The sequence below is a fragment of the Dendropsophus ebraccatus genome, chromosome 4 (assembly GCF_027789765.1).
Source record: "Dendropsophus ebraccatus isolate aDenEbr1 chromosome 4, aDenEbr1.pat, whole genome shotgun sequence".
NCBI classification, from domain to species: Eukaryota; Metazoa; Chordata; class Amphibia; order Anura; family Hylidae; genus Dendropsophus; species Dendropsophus ebraccatus.
The window spans coordinates 128,693,629-128,711,773 of record NC_091457.1 but is presented as its reverse complement, the minus strand read 5'-3'; the positions used below and the strand labels follow the sequence as shown (position 1 = coordinate 128,711,773).

At 41.4% G+C, this 18,145-nt stretch overlaps 1 protein-coding gene across 2 annotated transcripts in view; it reads right to left on the bottom strand.

The window, feature by feature from the left end:
- ARHGEF3 (Rho guanine nucleotide exchange factor 3) overlaps positions 1–18,145 on the bottom strand; it is a 220,109-nt gene that overhangs the window by 95,123 nt on the left and 106,841 nt on the right. For both annotated transcript variants that reach the window (XM_069967001.1, XM_069967002.1), the window contains one exon: positions 17,939–18,007. In XM_069967001.1, coding sequence (XP_069823102.1) covers positions 17,939–18,007 — 69 coding nt within the window. The remainder of the gene's footprint in view (positions 1–17,938; positions 18,008–18,145) is intronic.

The following is an 18,145-nucleotide window of genomic DNA, read 5'->3' as shown; positions in this document are numbered from 1 at the left end:
AAAGTGAAACTGGCTCAGTTGCCCCCAGCAACCAATCAGATTCCATCTTTCATCCCTCACAGACTCTTTGGAAAATGAAAGGTGGAATCTGATTGGTTGCTAGAGGCAACTGGGCCAGTTTCACTTTACACCATGCGTGATAAATTTCCCCCTATATGTATTAATATTATACTCAGTCCTGGGCACTGCATATAACAATGTGGTAAAGGAAAATGACTCTTTCCTGGGAGACCAAACCAGTTCTTTTGTTTTTTTATTCTGTTCACAAGACACATAGTGGACACATCTAATTTAATGTAAAGATCGACAAATCTGTGCAGTTGTCTGAACAAAAGCTATTGTGGTTGCAAAGGTGTTAAGCGTATTCTTTTTTCCTTGTTAAACGTTGTGTGGTTAGAGGTGTTAGTGGTCAAGACACAGACCGTGATTTATGATAAAACTGACATAAAACATGTCCATGCTGCCGGAAGGTGCCTTCATTGTCCTATGAATCATACACAAACTTGCGTCACATCCAAAGGTGAAGGTGAATGTTAAGAACAAATTTCCCGTTGCTCTTGAAATTTTAAGACAGATCGGTAAAGTAGACAAGTTCTTTACAGTAACATTCATCATGTACAGTCTGGAACTCCCAGTTATCCAGCATTCATAAAATTTAGTCAAAAAAGTGTCTTGAGGCTACTACATTCACACACCGTCAAATGAGGGCTGTTTTTATTGGATGGACGGCAATTAATGGCAAATAATGGCTCTTAGTACATGAATGACGGCCGTTGTTTTAAAATAACAGCTATTATTTGCTGTTAAATGATGACCATCCAATAAAAAATAGATGTAATTTTGACAGTGTGTGAACATAGCCCAAGTCTGAAGGTTGTAAAGGTCCAATTGTATGACATGGATAACTTCAACATTCTATCAATAAACTTAAACCAGTTATCCCAAGAATATAATGTATCTTCCACCCACAGGATAGGTGGAAAGTATCTGATTGTAGGGGTCTGACTGCTGGGACCCCCACTATCATGAGTGGAGTGATGGTTATGCATGCACGTTGTTGCTCCATTCACTCACTATGGCACTGCCAAGGTAAGTACAGAGCTTGACTATCTTCAACAGTGAGTGACTGAATGGAGTTGCCTCACACATGACACACTGCTGCTTTACCTAAAACAGTGGGGCCTTTGTAAAACCCCTTTAATACTAAAACAGTATGCAATAAGCCCCCTATAGTGGTGGTTGCGGGCATGCAGAATGTTAACATATAAAGGGGTTTTCCAGTGACAATTTTATTTTTCATACATAAATCTGTGTGTTTTAAAAATAAATAAACCATACTCACCTGCTCTGATCCCCCACTGCAGATATTCTGACAGTGCTTGGATCCCGGTCCTTTTCTCTTCTTTCTGCTTCCTATGACATCACATTTGTGCCAGAACTGCCCACTCAGCTGATCACTGGTTGCACTGGTCACCAGCCTTAGCCAGTGATACGCTGCATGAATAGCATGTCATAGGAAGCAAGAGGAAGCAAACAGCACCAAGGTTAAGGGAGTATGAGTATGAGTATGTTTTATTGTTGGAGGTGAGTATGGTTTATTGTTTTACTTTTGCAGCACCAGAATTCATTTATAAAAACTAAAAAATAGCCCTTGAAAAAAATGCTGGAGATTTACATCTCTGTACCAGAACAACAAAGCTTTTCGCCTTAAAAATGGGTGTAAAAAGGTGGACATTCCCTTTCAGCTGTTCTGTTCCATTAAGGGTCCACCTCCAGAGCGGATTTCTATTGTGGCTTATAGAGGGGGTTCTGAGAGGGTCCCCCTCTATTACATGAATACGCTCTAATGGCATATTAATGGGGGTTGTTGTTAGAAGACAAACCCTTTAAAGGTCATCATGTTAACTATGCCCTGACATGCGCCTGCAAGCTACATATAAGTGTGTATATACAGTGGTGCCCTGGATTACGAGCATAATTCTTTCCGGGACTGTGCTTGTAATCCAAATCCTTTCCTAAACCAAAGCAAATTTTCCCATAAGATATCATTGAAATGCAGCTAATTGGTTCCACACCCCAAAAATAATGATTTATTATTCTGAATAACATGCAAAACAGATGAAACAAACATTCAGAAACAGCAGAATATGTGATATTATAAGTTACTGTACAGTAATGGAGAGGATGGGAAACACAAGGGCTGACAGAGACTGCAGGGAGCATGAAGGAATGAGCAGGACAGATGGGGGCACATACATGCAGCACTCTCTGTCTGGGGAGAGAGGGGTTACATCTATGGAGAGATTACCACCACAGTCCTGTCCCCTGATGTAAGCCCCAGCCTGAAGTGGATCTGCTATGATTTGGAAGGTGAGGGAGACTTCCTGGGTCAGAGTACAGTGTTGTATACCCCGCTTTGCAGACCATACCCCTCACCCTCTCCCACTCCCACCCAGTACAGGGAGCTCTTAAACCAAAACAATGCTCTTAAACCAAGTCACAATTTTGAAAACCTGTGAGCTCTTAAACCAAAAAGCTCTTAAACCAAGTTACTCTTAAACCAAGGTACCATTGTACTGTATATATCATATTTGCACAAATTCAAATGCAGCTTGGCTTAATGCAAGAGCTGCAATTTAGGTTTTAATGTATCTTGGAATGAAGTTCTAAAAAAAAATTTTTTTATAGGGTTTCCCATAAGAAACTAAGCTTGTTTCACGCTTCAGTTCATCTTAGCACTTCCACAATACCCTACAACATGACTTATTTCCAGTTATTCTAAAGTACTTGTCAAAAAGCAGATTTCTGTGAGGATGGGGATTGTCTCTGACACCTCTTCACATGTGACATAGAAGGGCCTTTAAACAAAGAAGGAGGAAGTATGCTTATTAACACCCTGACCTCAGGTTGGGTGGAGCCCCTATGGTGGAGATTACACATAACAACATTTAGCACCTTATTAATGAAGTGTGACTGGGGCTTATGTCGCCGCTTGTCTGATTTGCATGCTGCACACATAGAGATATACAAGCGTTATTCACACCATGGGGGATGTAGACAGCATAGGGACCCCATGCAAGGAATGTTTATGGGGAGAGGCGTTCATTGTAGAGCTGTCCAGAAAGTACATCAATGTCATGCCAGCTTCTGGGGTGGGTGGGAACGCACCGGTAATTATAAGCCTTGGCAAACCGTCCTTTATATGTAATTGTAGACAGTAGGAAGCCCTGTTGTTTGCTTAATAAGATAACGATAGGCCCCTCTGCCTACAGAACCCCTATAGACTTGGATGTCCACTGCTGAATCACACACAGTCAATCACAATGATAGAGGGGAGCTGCGTTGAGACCCCCAAGGAAAAATATGGGGGCAAATATCAATACTACTGAATGGGGAACTAAAATTACAAAATAGCTCAGATCCACATAGGACTTGAATTAACATACATGCTCATTTCTAAGGAAGAGGTAGTGACTGTTAGACCCCAATTATGTTGGGACAGAAAGTCCTTCATTGAGAGTACCCCCTCTCCATTACATACATACAAATTAGATTGAGAATCTGCTCATGCTGTTTAATGCAATTGGATGCAGCGCTATGGAGTCCTGGATAAAGCCATAGGGTGTATGCAGGTTTTCCACTACTTCCTAGGGCTGCATCCAACTTCTTCAGCCACTGGTATTCAAATGTTGAATGATCAGACTCAAGCATGCTATAATCTCTAACAGTGGATAATATTAATATAATATAAAAAATCTAGCTGAGAAATTAGAAATTAGACATCTACTGCACAGCCCCATTACATTCATAGTGGCTGTGCTCAGTATTGCAGCCTCTTCCTTCCAATCATTTGAGTAGGGGGTTAAAGGATGACGTCATGTGAAGCAGCTGGGTAACAAGGCTACCTCATTCACGTAACAAAGTAGAACAAAGAGGTTTTAGAAACACACAGTATATTGAGAGAGAAGGCATGACAACAGACAAAGCAGACCCGCTCACTGATAAGGTGACGCATAGTAGATGGACGGGAGCTGGTACTAAGTTTATCTAATGGACATTGTTTCATCCAAGCTGTCCTGTTTCCCACAAAACACAAGACAGATTACAATAGATGTATGGACAGAGAAATGTACACATTAACATCTGAAGATTACAAAGATTACTGATACAGTAGTTCTATTATTAAATGCACTAAATATTAAAGGGATTGTCCAGGCTGACATGAAAAAGGCTATAATCGTCACCTATAACCGGCCACCATCAATACGGTCAGTGAGTCTATAGCAGGAAGTGCTGACCGGGAACCATTGGGCAGGAAAGAGGTCAGACAGAGGTCAGCCTGAGCCCAGGTAGAAACATTGTGGTTTTAGACAAGCCATCTAGAGTAAAATTGATTCTCATTTTTCACATATATTAAAGGGGTACTACAAAGGGAAAAGCATTTTTGTTAAATCAAGTAGAGTCAGAAAGTTATACAGATTTGTAGATTACTTCTATTTAAAAATTTCAAGTCTTCCAGTACTTATCAGCAGCTGTATGTCCTGAAGAAAGTGGTGTATTCTTTCCTGTCTTACACAATGCTCTCTGCTGCCACCTCTGTCCATGACAGGAACTCTCCAGGGCAGTAGCAAACCCCTATTTAAACCTCTCCTGCTCTGGACAGTTCCCGTCACAGATAGAGGTGGCAGCAGAGAACAGTGTGTCAGAAGGAAAAGAATATAGCACTTCCTGCAGGACATACAGCAGCTGATAAGTCTTGGAAAAGTTAAGATTTTTTTTTTTTTAAAGTTATTTACAAATCTGGATAACTTTCTGACACCAGGTGATTTGTAAGAATAACATTTCTTACCCTAACAGACTGCTCTGCTAATTAGAAAATAAAGGCATATGCAGTGTTATTATTTTTTGCAATGGCTTTTTAGTGGCATTGATTTTTTCAAAGAAAAAGACGAACTCAGACGCCCTCACTTACATAGAAGATGTTTTATCTAAATGTCCCCACACACTTGGCCAAATCCTTCCCATATATGAAGTGTATGGGGGTCTCACGTGGCTCCAACACTACTCGACCCCTTTGTTCTCAAACAGATAGGCTGCCGCCAGAGCAGGCTCGCTGCGACTTACCCCTCCCCAAAGAAAACACGAGAACGTTCTGCTGTGCTGAATGTTCATGTGTATGGGCAAGACAGGAAAGATAACTGCCAGCTGAAAGACTGGCTGACAGTTATTAAAGGTGTTATCCAGTGCTACAAAAACATGGCCACTTTTGCCCCACTCTTGTCTCCAGTTCAGGTGTGGTTTGCAGTTAAGCTCCATTTACTTCAATGGAACTGAGTTTCAACCCCCACCCTATCTGTAGACAAGAGCGGGGCAAAAGTGGCCATGTTTTTGTAGCACTGGATAATCCCTTTAAGGCTATGTTCACACAACGTAAGGGACCGGCCGTTCCGTGACCCTGGCCGGGTCACAGAACGGCCGGTCTCTGCCCGGATTATCCCGGCCGGTACTTAGGTACCGACAGGATGATCTTTCCGGCCGCAGAGCTCTGATGTGGGCGCATCAGCGCGCGCCCACCTCAGAGCTTCCCATAGCCCACATAGCTCCGGAGCCGCTCGCTTCACTGTGTGAACTGACAGGGTTTCCTACGGCCGCAATTCATTGAATTGCGGCCGCAGAAAACTGACATGTCAGTTATTTGCAGCGCTGCACGGATCCCGGCCGGAGAGTGTACGATGTGTATACACCCCGGCTGGGATCCAATTGAAAATAACGCATTGTTCCACCCCGCAAAAAGTACGTCCATTGTTGCCGATGTTACGCAGTGTGAACATAGCCTAAAGGTGTATGCCTCCATAAGACCTGAAGTCTGAAGAAGCACGCAAGCACGAACCAGCTGTTACCCATTTTCTACTAAGTGCTTGGCGTACCGTGGAAAAGCCCAACTATGTCCTGTAACTTTTAACAAGTGTTGCACAAAATAAAGAAGATCACACTATAGGGTGAGTGCCCTGTCTGCTTTTTCTTACATTGTGGATCTCCAATAAGTTCAATACGTAAGTCAGTGTTGTCCAAGCTGTGGTCCTCCAGCTGTTTCAAAACTACAACTCCCATCATTCCAGAAAGACAAAGACTTGCCCACGTATGTAGTTAGATATTTTGTTAAGAGCCGTGTCTAATGACAGATACTATTTAATGAGCCTTCATACCATGTATTCTTGAAAGAACAACAGCTCGATATGAACATACCGACCCGAGCAGGCAGTCGTTTCCATCTTGTCTGTGAGTACTCAGTCTGTGATAGAACCAATCACAGATCATTCTGAGAAATAAAAAAAAAAAAGAAATGTGCGATCGGGTGCTATCTGTCCGAGAGAAAAATCAGACGTGCACATTGAGAAATCTGGGCCAATATTTTTAAGTAATTAACATTATTTCAGCATTACTGTTCCTACAAAGTCCCCGTAGGTCGGCAGTCATTGCCCCTACTCCTTTATGAGATCAGCAATACCTGAGATGCCAGTGTGTAGTATATAAGTATATAGACGCTATTGGTGTGTTCATTCTTACCCTGGCTTAGTTTATGTGTGTAAATAGTCCCATCTGTGTGCGCACCACCCCAGCAGACAGACATGTTAGATCACGCTAACACATGTACGGGGAGAAATTCCGTCTGACAGAACAGATGGTTCCTAATTGATTCTCATGAGAAATATGTTGTCTAGGTGTTAGCATACCATAGATCGCCATTATAGGAAGAAAAAAGCCATTCAAGCCTATGTGTGCAGCTAAGCACAGAAATCAGTGCTCAATATTTTGTATGAAACCAGGTGGGGAACTACTGCATCTTAAGGTGTGTATATTAGGCTGCATTCACATTAGTGAAGCTTCCATCACAGCCCATGCCATAAAACCTAGCAATCTGGCATAGCTACCTCTCCAGAGGGGTTGTGGCAGAACAAAAAAAAATAATGTGCTTCTTCTGTATGATCACATAGGATGACACCTATGACAGACCATATCCTATACCTCCATAGTCTAGCCCTGGGTAGCATTTCAGCCTATGTTGCATCCAGCATTAGAGATAGCTCTGGATCATCAGACATATGTGAACATGGCTTTAGGGGACTGATTTCTTAGTGCTACACCTGACTCTTGTTAACAAAAGTTATGTAGAACAGTGTTAACTGGTGGTGCGAACATATGCTTAGTTTTCAAGGCATCAATATCCTGGAAAATGCTACAATACACTTTAAAGAGACTCTGCCAGCAGGTTTATGCAGTCCTATCTAAGGGTAGTATAAACCAGTGACTGAGAAGCTGAACAGAATGATGTATCACTTTCATTGTTCTGTGCAGCTGATCCAGAGATATCCCCCTGAATAACAATGACTCTAAACGCCACACACTAGTTCTCTCCATTATGTGCATGTGCTCAGTAGTCCTGGATATTCATGAGCACCAGCACACTCAGCCCACCAGCTGCTGATTGGCAGCTGTCAATCTATACAGTATATAGGCAGGCAGCTGGAGGGCAGAGGGAGTGGCACAGCACAGAGCTTATTCACATTTATATCAGGTGTAGAACGGGTGTAGAGAATGGTGTAAGTAATACACTGATATGTTCAGCATTTCTTTCACTAGTTTATGCTGCCCTCATTTAAGGCAACATAAACCTAGTGACAAATTCCCTTTAAAGAGGTTGCTTCATGAAGACAACCCTGTTCATATATATTGATTTTAGGGGAAGGTCCATACATTTTGGTTACTCTGGTAGATTAGGCTGTGTCAATTGTTACACAGCTGTGCGATCACTTGGATGGGCAATAAGACTACTTTTCTATCACTTAGGTTTAATTTTCACTGTTAAGAGGCAGATTGTGAAACATCTGGTCTGTGCTGCATTTTTAACAGCATATATACAGATTTGCTTTACAGCAAGCTCGATGGACAAATGCTCAATACACTGGAGCTGAACCTATTTCACTTCTATGGGGGAGTTTTCTCTACATGCTCTGTGACCTTTGCAGAGGTCATTGTGCAGGGAGGCTAAGCTCTAACCATCACCTAGTGTTGTAAGTGGCCTTATCCTGTCTTAGCTACAATATTGGTGTCACATTTCACTATAATCCGGTCTGTGATGAAAAGAAGTAAACTGCCGAAAATTGATCTTTACAGAACAGGAAGTGTCATCTTATTGTTAGGCTTAGTGGCCAGAATGAAAACTTTAAAATAAAAAGATTTTCTCTCTCTTGCTCTGTATATCTATCTATCTATCTATCTATCTATCTATCTGGAAAATCCAAAATCGCAGGCCCATAGCCATCAGTTGGTGGTTTGGTCACCTGTATTTATTAGACCAACTCACATTATATAAATGATTACATTTTGCACACATATTAATATGTCCTTAGTCAACAAGGAAATCTGTGTTCTTCCAGCTTCTGTAATGATTTTGCACCCTTTGGTCACATGGTTCCAACATCCACTTGCTCCAACATAAACAACAAGAACAGTTTGATCACAGTGTTTTAGTCAAAGGTCCCTTTAAATCAAATCGGATCAGTGTGTAATTCGCTTGTCAAAATATACGTCCTTGTAAGGAAAAACAACATCAATAGCTTTGTACGAGAAAGTGATTTCTATCAAGGTTTTAGACCTTGAATTGAGGCCAAACAGGAATATTCCACTCAGCTTCCAAACACATAAAGAATGTACTGAAAATGTAGAAATAATGTGATATCCAAGAAGATAGATAAATGAATGGTTAAGTACATGGGTGAAAGATGGATGGGAGAGAAGATAGAAAAAGGGACAACGTATCGTAATTTTTGGTGGATTTGTGATTGTCTGCATTGAACAACTCATTAATATAATATAATAGTATAATTTTCTCTTTAGAGTATAGAAGCCACCTGAACTAAATTATCCAAACTGCTAAAGCTGGGTTCACACTGCGTTTTTCCTATGCGTTCACAACGTATCCGTTTTTAATTGGTTACTTTTAACGGACAATAAAACATAGTCAACAGTATTATTGTGTCTGTTAAAAAAAATGGATCCTTTTCGATCATTTTTTTTTTTTATAATGGAAGTCAATGGAAAAACGGATCCAAACAGATGGAGCACAATTGCATCCATTTTTCCCATAAAACATATATGTTAAATGGATAGGAAAAACGCAGTGTGAAACAGCCTAAGTAATAGATTAGTGCCAGGACTATTAATTTATATTATATATATATATATATATATATATATATATATAATAAAAATTTTGGTGTTTTATAATATAATAATGGTGAATGGCATCCTCAAACTCTGCCTACGCCCAATTCTGGCCCTGGTTTCTTCCATGTAGTTCCCGCTTTATGTATGAAGCTTTCTGACTGTCCTTTAAACCATGCCCATTCAAAGTTCCAGTAATTTCAAAGATCAAACATCTTTGCTGATCCTGAAAAAAGAAAAAAAAGACACACGGGTCTAAAAATTCCCATTGATCATCAGATTCTCCAAACAAAAGGCGCACTTCAAACCGTTTCACATACAAATATTTGAGACACGGATATAAAAAGAGCTTTGCGGTCACCCGAACTGACAGATCCGCGTTTCCGATATTACTGAAATAAAACTGATGAAGAAACACAGATGGTTGAGAAGGAATGTGCTCGGTCATTTATTTTAGCCTTCTCTGTTAAGTCTATTTATCGGGGAGGAATTAGGGGAAAAAAATGCATACAATGAAATATAACCAAGAATGCGGAGTCACTATAAATACCTTTCCTGGTTTTGTTCTTTTTCATTTCCAAAGGTTTGAGCCAAATCACAAGATCAACTGCTTTCAGCACCAGTCAGTTATGTGTTCCCCTGTGTATTCTCATTATATTGTTCTATTATCACCTGCCAAGTTTTTACTGAATATACGCGCCGCTCTGTAAACACAATAGCGGAATATAAATTGATACGATCTCTTTTCTGATAGATAAGGGCCGAGCTCTTAAACTCTGCACTTTAATAGGGCTAATGTTCCAACTCTTAGCAGTAACCTTTCCTTTAACCAAGCCAACAGCGATTTAAAGCGACCCTGTACTCACAATCTGCCCCCCCCCCCCCCCCAAACCGCTTGTACCGTCGGATGGCTGCTTTTAATCCAAGACCTGTCCTTGCATCAGCCCGGCAGGGGTGCAGTTATTGTCCTAGAAAACAACTTTTAAACTTGCAGCCCTGTGTTAAATTGGCGTGGCCTAGAGTGTCTGTGCCCTTGGCTTGCACCGCCTCTCCGTCCCTCCTCCCCGCCCTCTTCATCATTAGGAATGCCCCTGGGCAGGATTTCTCCTATTCATCACTTGTCTGAACACTGCACATGGGCCTTAATGATCCAGCACATGTGCAATGTTCAGACAAGTGATGATTAGAAGAAATCCTGCCCAGGGGCATTCCTAATGGTGAGAAGGGCAGGAAGAATGGGCGGAAGGGTGGTGCAGGCTGAGGCACGGGGACTCCAGGTCACCCCAATTTGACACAGGGCTGCAAGTTTAAATGTATTTAGGACAATAACTGCATCACCTGTCGAACAGACCCCAGGACAGATCTTGGATTAAAAGTAGCTATCTGATGGTACAAGAAGTTTAAGTGGGCAGATTGTGGGTACAGAGTAAAGGTGGCATAAACAGACACCCTTATTGTAGCCATACATTACTTTCTTTGGTGCATGCAGCCAGCGCCTTAATACCAGTGTTTCTTCATACACAGTAAACCAAGCACATTGCCACTACCCCACCCTCCCGCTGTTGATAGTGGTCTGCCCATACACAGTATAGGCAGAATATAGCGGGAGGAGTGGCTGCTCATGAAAATTACCAATGCAATACATTGTCACACAGTATTTTGGGTATGTATAGGGTATTTTGGGCCTAATTTCGGCAGTATTTTTATCAAAACCAGGAGTGGGTCAAAAATTATGGAGCAAACCTACTGACCAAATTAAGGCACAAAATACTGTGTCTAAATCCAGCCTAAGGCTATGTTCATAGCCTTTCTGTGTTTTCAATCCACTCCTGGTTTAGGTTGCAAAATACTGACCAAAATACGGAGCAAAAATACTGTGTGGGAACATAGCATTAGGCTATGTTTACACTCTGTTTAAATGACAGACGTTGTTTTACAATAATGGCCCTTGTTTGCTGTTAAATGACGGCCGTCCAATAAAAGCAGCTGTTGGTGCATGTTGACGGCGTGAGCATAGCCTCAGAATGACAGAATAATCACATTTCCTGAGTGAACTGCTTGTTCAGTGTCTGCACAGAGCTTGCTTTGGCGATTTGCATTCTGGGAAATCTTTCTTTACAGCAGGCACTTTACATTAACTGGATGCCTCGCGGCATAATAGAAGTTCAGCTAAGCTGTTAGAGAGGTCTATCGACAGGCTTGCTGACCGTTCCTAATAAGAACTGACAGAACTATAACTCCAATGCTTGAACATTATAAAGTACAACTTAAAATCCATACTGTATAAATAATTTGTTCCGTTTTTAAATTTATACTGTCTATATATGAGCTGTAAAATATTGGTTAAACGTGGTATTGCCCTTTAGGTTATGCATATAAGTACTGATGTCTACAATGCTTTACTATGATATCATTCATGGAAGATGCATTGTATATGACATGCTATGTTATTTTCTATGATTCTATAGACATGCTGACCACATACTTCCTTTTTTTCATTGTTTGAAACTGAAAATGCTTAATAAAATTTAAGTTAGTCCTAATATCTTACAGCAAATGACTCTAACCAGCAATGAGCAATACATCCCACCACTGATCTCTTCCACCAGATGGTAAAAAAAATTGCCTGCCATGGTACCAATCACCTTTCTGAAGGAATGAGGTTTCCAGATCCCTCCTTTCTGATCTTTCTGTAACCTAGTACCATGTATAGTCTCCCAAAATTGGTGTGTGTGTGTGTGTGGGGGGGGGGGGAGACCACAATCTAACCATAAGTTAGCACATGAATACCCAAAAAGTTTTTTTTTTTTTTTTGTCTGTAGCTCCTATGCACACTATGTATCTCTATGGCAATCCACTAACAGCAAACCTTATATCGTCTGATTGTAAAGGTGGTCATACACCTTTAATATCTGTTGGCTAAATCTCCTGTCCTCCCCATACACATTAACGTTTGTCAAGGCCAAATGTTCCTGCATTCCCTGTGACTACGGGTAAGTCACCATCAGGCTTCTCTCTCTGAGAACAAAGAGGTCAGCCAGTGAAATTCCATCATACCTAACCCTTATCTGCACCAACATCATCTGTGTCAAGAGACTCCCATAGACATATACTCATGGCCAAAACCACGGCTTAAGTGTATGGGGATGTTAAGGTCTCACTCTCTTTTATTAGCCCCTTGTTTCTTTTTATCCTACCTGATGTACATTAGTGACAAGTAGTGGAAGGATAATACGGATCCTAATAACAGAGTCTGACTACAAAGGATTTGTTTGTAGTCTGTTTCTTTTATATATAAAAAAATGTAACTTTTTGTTTCAGGCATTGGGACAATTGAAAAACAAAATTCTTGTGATGATGGACATAGCGGTTACCTACTACACTGATAACTTACAGTACTAAGTAAGTGTAAATGTGTAGACAGTATCCCACGGGTTTCAATTACGTCTGTGGATAGTTACTGAAATCGTCTCTCACATAACAGAGACACACTATAGGTGTGAATGTATTGTTCTCAATGTCACACACATCTCTGGGCTATACGGCCGCTGTGTCGTGTAGCAAGTGACTCAGACAACAAGAATGTAAAAGAACTATTTGGCAGAAATCACTTTCTTTTATTGTTACTTTTAAAGTGATTTCTGCCCACGATGAATGAAGTAAGTATACCACAACCGTAATAGTAACATTGTGTTGTATCAACTTCTGTAGGTCACACGACTAGGAACATTCTTGGCGCTAACCCTGGAGATGTACGAGTGATGTATGCCTATATTTACACTAAAAGGAAAAAAAAAAACACCTGAAGCCTTCGAAGGCGGAAAGGCCGAGACACAAAACACTAGATATGGATCTATTATCCTGAGCTGGTAGAAAGTACTTTGGAGAATGTTTGTAGGTGTGCTTAAGAGTAGCTGACAAGAATGTGAAGAATGAAGAAAGCATTGCCATCCTGACCCCCGGGCGATGAGCGCTGGAAGATGCTATGTTCGAGATCTTATAGACACACCTCATGAGGAACTTAGGTTAATGTTGCCCAAAGCTGACCAAATAGAGGACGATCTTAAGGCAGGCAAATCATTGTCTGTAATTGTACATGTTATATAGTGCCTCCAACCCCCACCACCACCATAGACAGGAATCAGAGCATGCATGTTTATAGCCATAGGGAAACAATGGTAAGCGACGGCTGCTGATGTCATGTCTATGGTGATCTCCGAGGTGCTTTCACATGTCGATGGTGTGAAAATGTGAGAATTGCATATTCAGTTACATAAACTATTTGTTTCAGTCGAATTTCTCATAGCAATACTGCTTCATGTGAATACACCTGGTAGTAGTAATACTGAAAGCAGTATTATTTATACAGTAATGCAAAAGTATGCAGGCAACTTTTTGTTTATTGGGGTTAACCCACAAAAACAAAAGATTACCTATCCATAGAATGATCATAGAGGGCCCCCAACACTGGGGGCTCAACTATTCACTAAAATGGGGTTCCCAGCTCTTCTGTTCTAAAGGAGTATGAATAGAGTAGGGTTACATATGCAGCCCTATTTCATGTATATGGGACTGGTATTTAATGTATATGGGACTGATGTAGACGGATGCTATACTACTTTATTCAGTATCCTCTGGAAGAGGGAGTTTTAAATTCCCTACTTCTAGTATTCTTAGGGGGCTGCAGGTGAGGGATCTAGAGTCACAATCTTATGGATGGATGATAAATGTTTTTTTATATTCCTCATTCAGTTTATTGCCTTTGTTTGATACTTATCCAAAGGGATATTTTTGACCAATTTCATATTGTACTATAGATGAGATAAGGTACATAGATAGACAGGCCAATTGTGTTTATATGTTCAGTTCACAATACTATCTATATCTACGTCTCGTAAGAACAGGGCTGCCAAGTTTGCAGCGGATGCTTCTCCATCCAAGGATTGACTGACAACCTGACAAACTCGCTTTGCAAAAATTCTGTAAACGGATTTACAGATTCTTGCGAAAAAGGCCAATGCAGTGACAGCAACTGCCCTAACCAGCCTAACCCGCCACCCACAACACCCTAAAGCCTCTATCCTCTTCATGACAAAACTAATTTTACTGAATGTCTCTGCATATAGCTCCATGTAATATGTCATTATATTAAGGACCAACTCATTGTCCTGACTATTTGGTCATCATCCACTTATAGAGGCCAAGAGCCAAATCCTCCTATTCTCCAACTTCATCTGTTGGTGAAAAGATGGCACACTTCTTTACACATCAAATAGTTAGGTGGTTCTTTCAAAATTGTCAGGCTCAGCCAACCTTGTTGTCGTCTATGCCTGGCAAGTTTGGGTCCCCAGGTAAACACTCCAATCGCTATTTCCCTGACTAACGTATCTTGGCAGCGCCAACCCAATCATCCAATCACTGACCACAGAGCTGTCCTGCTTCAGTCAGTGACTGGTAGAGCAGGCTGTCACTGTTGAGATGACTCGAAAGTAGCGGTGGTCTGAGCTTTCAGCCAGTGGCCCAGAGATGTCACAGGAGGACCCCAGGGGAGCGTTGTTAGGTAAGAATAGGATGTCTATTATTTTCTATGCAGCCCCAGCACTATAGCAAAAATGTTAAGTGGCCAGAGTGCCCCTTTATGCTGTATATATCTGTCATGTGACAGATGTTGTACATATCTCCCATTGTTATGAATAGGAATATCACATGGTGGAGTCCAACCATAATTGTAGTCTCAGAAACATTAGAGTCTTTCCCAGACATTTATGGCATATCCATAGGAGTCTGCACCCAGGTGATGAATGGAGAAGACTGATGTCCTCTTCATATAGGTACAGATCCCACGGGTCACATCCTGTGGATATACCAAATATGTTGGAAATATCCCCTTTAAGTCATACAAAATGCAATAATACTTGGAAAGCTTCTTTCAAGAAACAAAAATGGTTATAGAGAATTTTTTTCCATTTCCATTTTTCTGTTTTAGCGGTGCTCGTTCATAGATACTGGAATGATTGATGTGCAATGAAATAAAAGGTTTTGATCAGGGAATGCACACAAAGAACAGACTCTAAAGCCTTACATAAGCGCAGACTGTGCTTTCTTGGGTTTACGGAATAGTTATAACCATAACCATAACCAAAAATAACACACTTTAAGAGAACAGCGCCTCTACTGGTCTGGTGGGCATAATACAGGTTTACAATTTTTTTTTTTAAAAACTGTCAGTCATTGGAATGAGGAACTTTTCTTCCACCAACCATTATCTGGGTCAACTGTTGACGCTAAGGGGGGCATTTATTAAGTCCGGCGTTTTTTACGCCGGACTTATAAATGCCCCCGCAGCTCCGGCGCTACGGAGATTTATGTAGAGGCGGACTGCCTCTACATAAATCCCGTGCGCCCCGGTGCGCACCGCCGAAAACCTACGCCAGCTGAGGACTGGAGTAGGTTTTCGGCGTACATTTGGGCGGAACGGATGGTAAATCGCGCGGACTCTGATTCCGCGCCCTCCGTTCCGCCCACTACACACCCCCTTTCCGCCCCCCTGGCGTACTCGGCGAAAAGTGCCGATTTGCGAATATTTTATTCGCAAATCGGCCATTTGCGAATAAAAAAATACGCAAATCGGCACTTTCCGCCGAAAATCATCCGTTCGCCGGATGATACATGTGGCCCTAAGTCTATAGTCCTTATTGACTAGTTAAGAACCCAAGGTTATTTCCTTTACATGGTATATCACCAAGTACCTTGATGTGGACATGTTGTGTATGTGCTCAGTAATGATACCCTTCATTAAATATGTCCTGATACGTTTATTCACTAACCAATCTGTACTAATAAATTTTTATGGCATATTCGCTGCAGATTTTGACTACCTCACTTAAAGAGCTTTCCAGGTATGACTCATCTGTTGTGTTATGCCAGTGTGAGGCAGTAGTCAATGCCACATAGTTCAGAGAGGAAACCAGGAAGTGAACAGTATGGGGGAGAAGAACTGTGCAGTGGTGTAAGTTATTTTACCTAAAAAAGGTACATTTGCACACATGACATCAACACTGCTGCTATTGTAATGTGCGGTGGACTTTCCTTATGCAAATTCACTGCTGACAATCTGCCATGTATACACCCCATGTGACCATGCTCTAACTATCATTTATACAATCCAGCTAAAACAGCGAAACAGTGAAATCTACCTTCATAAGGCTATTTTCACACACCATATAATTTCGTAAAACCACGTCCGTTGTACAACGGCCGTGATTTTAACGAAAGTATACGTGTCATTACTACCTAGGAATCCCGGCCGGAGTGTATGCACATATTATAGGCTCCGGCCGGGATCTCTCACGGCGCTGCAAACAACTGACATGTCGGTTTTTTGCGGCCGCTATTCATTGAATTGTGGTCGCAGAAAACCATGTCAGTGCACACTGTGGAGCGAACGGCCGCGTCACGGAATGGCCGGTCTAATATGCTATGTGAACACAGCCTAATGTAGATACCTTTTATTGAATATACATACATGAACTTCATCCAGTAGAGGGGGAAAATGGCAATAACAAAACTTAAAATACCAGGTGTCATCAACTATAGAACTGATCGTCTCCCCGCAACTGTCCACCTCCCTACTATCACAATCTGCCTCCCAAATTATTCCACATCTGTCAGTAATCTTCTGGTAACCAGAGTTCTTGTAATCTGTTCCTTTCTTTCCCCTTCTATAAGAGGGACAGTGATACTTCCTCTCCATTAACCTGCCCTCTAGTCACTTCCTGTAAGACACTTCACCTATTTTTCCGAACATTTCCCCAGTATATACTTGGTGGGAGTACCAGGAGTTGGACCACCACTGATCTGGCATTGATGGCCTATCATAAGCATAGGTAATGAGTAGAGATGAACACAACTAGAGTATGCTCGAATTCGATCGTTCGGCATTTAAATACTGGTGGCTAAAGAAAATTGTACAGCCATGGCTGTATCCATGTTTTCCAGGACTCCCTAGGGCTGCATTCAGCTTTTTCAGCCACCGATATTAAAATGCAGAACAATTGGACTTGAGTGGTGGCGAGCGAACATGGTCGTAAATGTTCGTATGAACATGGAGCTAATTGTTTGTGTTCGCCGACCACGAACAATTTGTTTGATGATTGGAATGGTTATAACAATCATTTACGAACACATTCGAACTTGTGAACGTATGCCACTGCGTAATTCACGCTTTGCGCCTGATAATCTGTATAGACTGTATATAATCCGCATAGACCGAAACGTATGCTTCTACTGTACGTTCGTTGTTTGATCAAGAATGTTTGGCAACCGATCGCAATATTATTATTTTTTTATGTTCGTGTTTGGGATCCAAGCCGAACATCGGGATGTTCACTCATCACTGTACACGAGCATGCTCAGCTGCACTTATCTAGTAGTTGGTGTTCCAATCTAGGGAAACCCCTTTAATCCACATTTCTATTAATATGTATATACATGTAACTTAGCTGTAGGCCAGTAGGTGCCTTCTTTGGCCCTGTCAAGTTGTAAGACCTTAACCTTGCACAATTCAACTTTTCCTACCTCAAGTCACACTTTAAAAGAAGTGAATGAAAAAAAAATAAGGTGCCAAATTGCCATGAATACTTTAGCCAATGGAACAGAGTGACAATCAGGTCTCCTGGATACAATAGTCAACTGAAGCAAAACAAGAACTCACATCATTCCTGCCGAGGCTGCACACGCTGATAGCGTCATCCTGGTCCTGGGAACTCTGCTTCCTTTTCCTCTGCAAATAAAACACACAGAAATTAAGTTCCAAATTCCTTTGGTCGCACTCAGAATTAGTTGCATAAGAAACACGCTGAAGACATAGTGCAGCAGTAACCCAGATGGCAGTATTGGCCCATGTTGGGTAGGATTTGCT